Source organism: Cupressus sempervirens, chromosome 5 (assembly GCF_028749045.1).
Source record: "Cupressus sempervirens isolate cs-2001-9-10 chromosome 5, ASM2874904v1, whole genome shotgun sequence".
Classification (NCBI taxonomy): domain Eukaryota; kingdom Viridiplantae; phylum Streptophyta; class Pinopsida; order Cupressales; family Cupressaceae; genus Cupressus; species Cupressus sempervirens.
In genome coordinates, this window is record NC_143122.1 from 934678234 (window position 1) to 934686057 (window position 7824).

Consider the following 7824-nt stretch of genomic DNA (forward strand, 5'->3'; position numbering starts at 1 on the left):
TCTAGCGTTATATATTTTATAATCATTAGACACACATCATCCTAGGGCTCTAGAAGCTTATCCCTCCTAAAACCTTTGCGGTATTGATCTGAGGCCTCATTGCATCTGAAGAAACTAGTCAGGCTAGCTTCATCTGCCACCTTTGCAATCTTCTGTCATTTCCTACCCGTAATGTCTAGGCCTGTTGCCATGGCAATGGACTCCTCATTCGCTTTAAATGTAATGACATTGATAGTCACCCACCTATCCTTCCAGCTAGCAACAAATTGTTGCGAACAATTTTCGTCGTAGCTAGCCATGGCCTGCATGTAGGGGACAAACCCTCATTCCTTTAACAATATTCACGTGGCTTGCCTTTTGGAAAAGTCCTCCATCTTCATGGGCTCCAATCTGTTAAGGTCCCCACCCATGGAAACGACCTCCTCAATGATATCTCCTTCCTCAATCTTAATAATTCTCATTTGCACCCAGAAAATCACCAAGGCAGGGCTAAAAGTGAAGTAACCGACGGTTAAGATGCTTCACAAGATTGCAAAATCCAGAATGTACTACCCAGTTTAAAATATCATTATAGGGAGTGCAAAAAATCCACACGTAATACCTTAATGATCTGGCCTTAGTAATAATGTGGATTTTCTCTGTAGTCTTGCCATAACACCAAACAATGATGGTTGTCTTGCCATAACACCGAACAATGATGGCGCTAATTTTAAAGCCGGTGTTATTTATTGTATCCCCTTTTCCATGCCCTTTCGTGAAGCGATCCACATAGTTGATCTTTGCAAAACATCTTGTCAAAATCAAGACGATCTTAACTATCATAAGAATAGATTAGAAGAAGGTCATCAAACCTGATTTGTGTAAACATTATAATTAACTTATTTTATGTGTGATTATTGATATTACATAGCAAGGTCAACTCCCTCTAGTAGCGGAGAAGAAAGAAAAAAGAGCAAAATGCTTTCCTTACCGATTTGAGGAACTTGGTTGAAGGGGAAAATCGCCTAGTTAGTTTTACAATGGCAGCACTTGGGAATTGCGACTTCCCAATTCAAATGATTTCCAAAGCCACGTATAACAACAATCATAATTATTCAGTCAAGGGAGAATAACTCCCCTCTACCGTATATTACGTAAACAAGGTGTCACTAACTATTTTTAGAGTTAAAATTTTTACATCTGTAACAGAAATGATCAGAGTCATAAGTTATTTTACAAGTGCCTCACATAGTTATCCTCCATTTGAATGTTTTTTTGACTAGTGTCAAACTGCTTCATACGTCGTTAAGAATAAGAAGCGGCAGAATTAAGCCATGATGAGATGAAATGAATCTTACTCCGACTTTCGGCGAAGAATCTGTGTTTTTCTTTCTGCAATCTTATCATCATTAAAATCTTATCATGCCGTTCTTTTACACAGAAAGATGGGACACACTTTACGCACTATAAACCTCGAGAAAAAGCCTCCTCTTTTCCGTTTTTTTCTTGCCCAGATTACTCACGAACCTTTTGATTTGATTGAAATGACTTCTTTATAAAAACAATTGGAAGGATAAGTTACTGTAAGCAGAAAAGCCCATAAATGATTCAAAACAAGGTCGGTTGGTCATTCATTATCTTTTCTGTATTTGCTTTGGCATGAAATTTGAACCAGCCTTTTTTTTCATTAGTGGCTGTGCTTTTGTTTCCTTTCTGAGGGAAAAATAGATTCTCATATAAAGAAAAGAATCCAGAGAAAGTAAAATCAAATTCAGGAAAGATGAAAAGGATCTAGATCAATAATGATGGATTATGGGGATTGGGTTTTATCAAATTTTGTCTGATTCCCGTGAGGAGTGTGAAACTTGTAGGAAATCAGCATTATGACATTAATGATACTGTGCCATTTCTATCTCAATGATGAGAACCAGATATGGGAAGATGAAGATGATTAATCAAGATAAAATCTGCATCTGGTTCTGAAATAATCATTAATAGGTATCTCATTTAACTGAGAAGGTTATACTACAAAGACAGCTTAATTAATCATGATGCTGTTCTATGCTTCTTAATAAATTTATTATACACCCAAGTCATCTCACATCAAAATGCCTATTACTTTTTGAAATGTAGTAATTTTATCTCATTGATCAAAAAGTAAGAGACCAGATTGTCTGCAACAGATTTTTCGGGAAACAGATTAACTAAACCAGCTTTATTTTTTGTTCTTTTAATTCTGCTTTCACATATATTTTTTATACAGCCCTTAATATTAACATGAATTGTACTGTGTTAACTTTTCCTCAACATCTTGAATCAAAACTCCATGATCATCGAGTTATTTTTAATCAAACTCAAACTTCATCATCATTAAATCAAGCTCAAATTCGACGAATTGTTTGAATCAAACTCAATCTGCATGGTCGTTAAATCAAACTCAAATTCCATGATCAGCGAATCAAACTCAGATTCCATGTTCCATCATCCTGATGGAGGAAGATGGAAGAAGAGAAGAGAAAACAAACTGAAACTCCAGGCCTCATCATCATGAAGATGGAAGAAAAGAAGATGAAATAAATTCCATGACCATTTTCTTCACAGTTCGAATCAAACTTCACGATTCATCATTCATCAGGAAGATGGGAATTCATCATGAAGGTAAAAAGAAGAAGATGGAAGCAAGAGCAGGGGAAATAAGCAGGAAATCCATCATTCATATGGAAGATGGAAGCAAGAGAAGAGGAAATGAGTAGGAGATATGTGCTCCTCAACGAATCTATCAAGCACATAAATGAGTAGGAAATATATGCTTCTCAGTGAGTTTATCAAGCACAGAAATCACAGTGGTCACAGAGGTGAAGAGGAGGAAAACAAACGCCATGATCATTTTCTTGATAGTTCGAATCAACCTCCATGATCGATCATTCATCAGTAAGATGCAGCAAGAGAAGAGGAAGAGAAGAGGAAATGAGCCTGGTGAGATTACCCATCACATAAGTCATAGCACTAATAATAAAAAAGAATATTTCACCATTAAATTAGCAGGAATTTAACAAGAGAACTTACAGAATAATAAAGATTGTATCTCTTTGAGCTTATCAAGTACATAAACCACAAATCCATAACATAAACTATCAACCCAGTAGATTAAATAAGAAGAGTTTTCGACCAATAAATAGGCAGGGAATCATTCCCGCCCACTCTGTTTTAACAATGCCATTCACAAAGATTGCAGCCACATAAGAAACAGCCATTCATGAAGCTTGAAACCTCAATGCAACGATAAACAAAAACTCCTATCCAATCAGAAAACCTTGAATTTCAACATCAAAGCACAAAATGAACAAAAATGAACACCAACAGAAACCCATACCAAGAAATTTTCAAGAAACAGGGGATCTCCATTACATGCATTAACCAAACATCCGGATTTTACAGAAGAAACCAATCAATCCTAACAAATGAATTCTAATGAATTCTAACAACTCTGCCTCCACAAGGAAAACAAAAACACCATTTCCTTACATACCCAAACACTACAAGACATTAATGCAACCCTAAAGACCCCCAAAATCAGCCAGCTGGAGCAGAGCCCTCAGCCGGCTTATCAGGCGGAGCTTCCACATTCTCTGCCGGTTTAGCCACCGGAACAGCCGGTCCTCCACCGCCATTACCAGACTCCAAGCTCCCATCTATACATGTGGAGCATTTCCTCTCAATCCAGGCCTCAAAATCATATTCTCTGTCTCTTCGGAAGCGGCGCCCTGCACAAATCCTTCCCACCATGCCCGCCGCCACTCCCAAAATGGTTATCACCGCTAGAACAACTATCAGTGGACCTACCGAGCCTCTTGAATGTGTTTCATGCGCCGCTGCCTCTGAATATATCCCTCCTCCCGGTGGACTCTCTTGCACACCATAAGGCATTGACGCCATTATCACTACAAAATCTCTGCCCTATTTACAAAACAATCTGACCTAAAATCTCACACAACAAGGTGAAGAACATGAATTCACGAAACTAAAACAATCTGACCTCACAATCCCACCCAACAACGTGAAGAACATGAATTCATGAAACTAAAACAGAGTCCAATCCGTTCATTTTCTCTCCTTTATGGCAAAACTGTCTCTCTGCTGTGATTATTTGTATTCCTTGGTGTGAAAGCACAACCACCATTGATCATTCAAAGATTGCCTTGGGGAGGAATATTATTTTACAACTCTTGTTTCTTCCTCTTTTGCTCAGTATGATGAGGCAGACAACAGTGCATCAGCCATACTGGAAGAAGCAGTAGTGTATGTTGGTGGACACTTGTTAGTTATACAAAAGTGTGGAATCAATGTACCTAGTGGGCATCTATGTTTAACCGGCGTAGGACACCTCACTCCTTAAATCTCATTTTTTAAACCTTAAAACAAACCATGTGTTTACTCCACAATCCCCTGCCATTAGCATGCACGAGCCATGCATGACCAAACAATCCCCTTACCTGGTTATCTTCTACATTTCTAACTATATCCTCATATTAACACCTAGAGGTCCATATTGTCTATTGGAAATTAGATTTTATTGGGAAGTTTGACAATGAGTTCTTATGTTTTTAAAACTTTTTCTTCTTGGAAGATAATGTTCCTCATCCTTAGAGTGATGTTTTCCAGCTTTAATCTTGGACAATAGAATGATGTTTGGTAAGGAGTGGTGATATCTTAGACAATGGTGTTTGATAAGGAGAGGTGTTTTTTAAGGGTGTTTGATAAGGAGAGGTGTTTTTTAAGGATGTTTGATAATAAGTGATGTTTTGGATTCTTGATAAGTTTGTTGAACAAGTTAAGTTTGATAGTGTTTTTTTTGATTTTATCTTTTTATATAATTTTTTAAGAAGTTTTTATAATAAATTCTCATGTTTTCTCAACTTTAATCTCTTAGGCAGGGGTCTCATGAGGGGGGGCTACAAGTCTATTTTTTAGGTACAGGTGGTCCCATAAGAATTTTTTTGAGGGGCTACAGGTTTAATTAGAATCTTTCCCTTCATAATAGGAGCCCCATTTTTTAGGAAGCGGATGAAAATGGGGTGGGGCTAGAAATAGCCCCACCAGCTTAGGGGAAAATCTAGCCATTTGTCAAAAATTGAGACTTTAAAACTTAAAAAGTCTTTTATCATTAAATAAATTTTAGAAATTTTTTCCTTAAATTTGGGAGCTGAAACTCAAATTACAAAATCCATAGGACCTCTCAGCTTACAAATTTCCTTAAATCTCAGCGGGTGCAGCTCTATTTTTGAGGACGCTGGCTTCCATGGGACCCCAGCCTTCGAAAGAATGGTTTTTCGTACTTGATTTTTCTCAAATTTATAATCATGTTCTCTAATTGTACCTTTGCAAAAAATATTATACTTGCTCAACATTATCCTCTTCCAATAGTGTTTTCTCATTCTTGTACTTTCCTAAACCTAAAAATGTTCTATGGCTCTAAATCTTGACAAGAAGAGTGTTTTTATTTTTATTTTCAAATTTATTGAATATTTGTTAAGAAGTTTGATAAAAAAATTCATATGTTTCTAAACTTTGTCCTTTTCAAACAAATGTTTTCTCATCCTTGTAGTTTTCAACCTTAAAGATTCTCTAGTACTAATTCAATGAATCATGGAGTATGATTTGAAACATGGATGTAGAAATTATATAAAACTATAAATTTTAACATACTTGACCTATATAATGTAATAGACTTCACACATTAAAAAATAAATTCTCAATTAAACTACCTACATGTATAAGACACAAGTCTATTGTAATTAAGATTTTCATCTTACTTTTAATTGATACCTTAATTGTATTATATTGACAATTTATTATAGAATTATTTAAAATATTTTAAAAATATAAAGACCAAATTGTGTGATGAGTTTTTATTTTCTTCGAAATATGATAAGATTGCATTTATAATAAAAAATTAAATCTTTAATTCAAATTACTATTTATCTTGATGACCACCATATTATCATTTTCAAATTTTAATATACTTGGCCCAAAACATGGAAAGTGATGTTCTCTAGCACTAAGCCAATGACTCATGGTAAAAGGATGTAAAACTCATGTAAAATGTAATAGTTAAAATTTAAAAGTATCATTATATTAGTTCTAAAGATTTGACATACTTGATCTATATACTATAATAGACTATACAGACAAATAAAAAATTTAAAAATCAACTATTCATATGTACAAGAAACAACTCTCTTATAGTGAAGATTCCCATGTGAACTATAATGTTGTATTGGATATCTTAATGTTTTTGATTAGGAAAACAGGTTTACAGGGATCCTGAAATCCAAAGTTTTACAACATAAAACAACTTAAAGCAAAAAAGACAGAAAACAAAAAAAGCTGCCTCAAAAGGCCAGAAACAAAAAGGCCCAAAGCTTGAGAAACAAAGGCCAGGAACAGAGCCTGGCGGGCAGACTAGTGTCCCTTCTTTTCCATTGCCTATAGGGTTTCTGCAGCGTCACTTTCCTTCTGGTTGGCCTCTTCCTCCTGGATCGTGGGGAGGAAATGCATCTGGTCCCCCTGACTTTCCTGGATTCCAGTCTCTTTCTGAGGATCTTCTCGGCTGGTTCCATGCTCTGTACTCTGTTCCACGTTCCCCACAAGACCGACATTGGTCAGATAGTCCCCTAGATTAACAATGTTTTCATTCAAGGTATGGAGGGTATCCACAATTTGTTTAGTCACAACCTAGTGGACAGAATCCAGGTATTGGATATCTTAATGTTAATATACTAATAACAATATATAAGTAATATTTTGAAAACATAAAGACCAAGATAAATTTTTATTTTCTATCAAATTTAATAAGATTGCATTTACAAATAAAAATTATTGTTCTTTAGCACTAGTTCAATGAATGGCAAAATATGATTTGAAACATAGATGTAAAAATTATATAAAAGTTATAGCATTCAAAATCTAATAATATCAGGCACGTGTGGGCCTGTAACGTCTTTGTAGATGACCTCCATCAAAACAAAAAAATTCTAATAATATAATAAAATTCACACTTTAAAAGGAAAATTGTCACTTTAACTACCCACCTCAATTCAACTAGCCACCTATATAAACTACAACTATCTTATAAATATAATTTCCATGCTAATTTTAATTAATATTTTAATTTTAATATATTGATAATTTATTAGTAAATTTTCTATAATATTTTAAAACTATAAAGAAATGACTTTTCATTTTATATTAAAATTAATAAGATGAAATATATAAATAAATTTTTAGATGGTGCACAGAATTTGGAAGAACCTAGGTGTGAATTGGGTGAAGTGATTTGTTTTGTTTGAGCTGGCTCAGCTGTAAAGTTGAAAGAGAAGTACAAGTAGAGTGAGGAGTAGGTACTTGCTATATTTTAGAGGGGTTATTAATGCGAGAGGGGGTACATTTGATTACGTGCAATAGAAATTTAAAATTACGTTCCGTATTTGAGGGAATATGGACGTTATTTTGTGTGCGCATTTAAAAGAATTGACAGTACATGTTAATTGTACCTCCGTATATTTGTTTAACGTAATTGTCTCACATATTCGAATTTGAACTAGTTTTGTTCTCTCCGCCAATAAAAAATAAAATTAATTCTTTGATTGGAAGACATCAATTTTGAAAAAATCATTTTTGCTATGTAGATAATTTTATGTGATTACTATTTTCATTGAATTTATAAATATCACAAAATGTTTTCTTGTGTAGATTAAATTGTTTTAGATATATTAGGTGATGTTTATAAAAAAAATATTATAAAATACATGCATGTATATAAATGTATATCAGAGATACATGTGT

The 7824-nt window shown here is 34.5% G+C and overlaps 1 protein-coding gene across 1 annotated transcript; it reads right to left on the reverse strand.

Annotated features, from left to right (window-relative positions):
• Positions 1-3359: 3359 nt before the first annotated feature.
• LOC149559017 (uncharacterized) lies at positions 3360-4256 on the reverse strand. Its single transcript, XM_089828359.1, has one exon. It carries the CDS (start codon positions 3913-3915, stop codon positions 3553-3555), a length of 363 nt encoding a protein of 120 aa, XP_089684485.1. The 5' UTR covers positions 3916-4256; the 3' UTR covers positions 3360-3552.
• Between the last annotated feature and the right edge of the window lie 3568 nt (positions 4257-7824).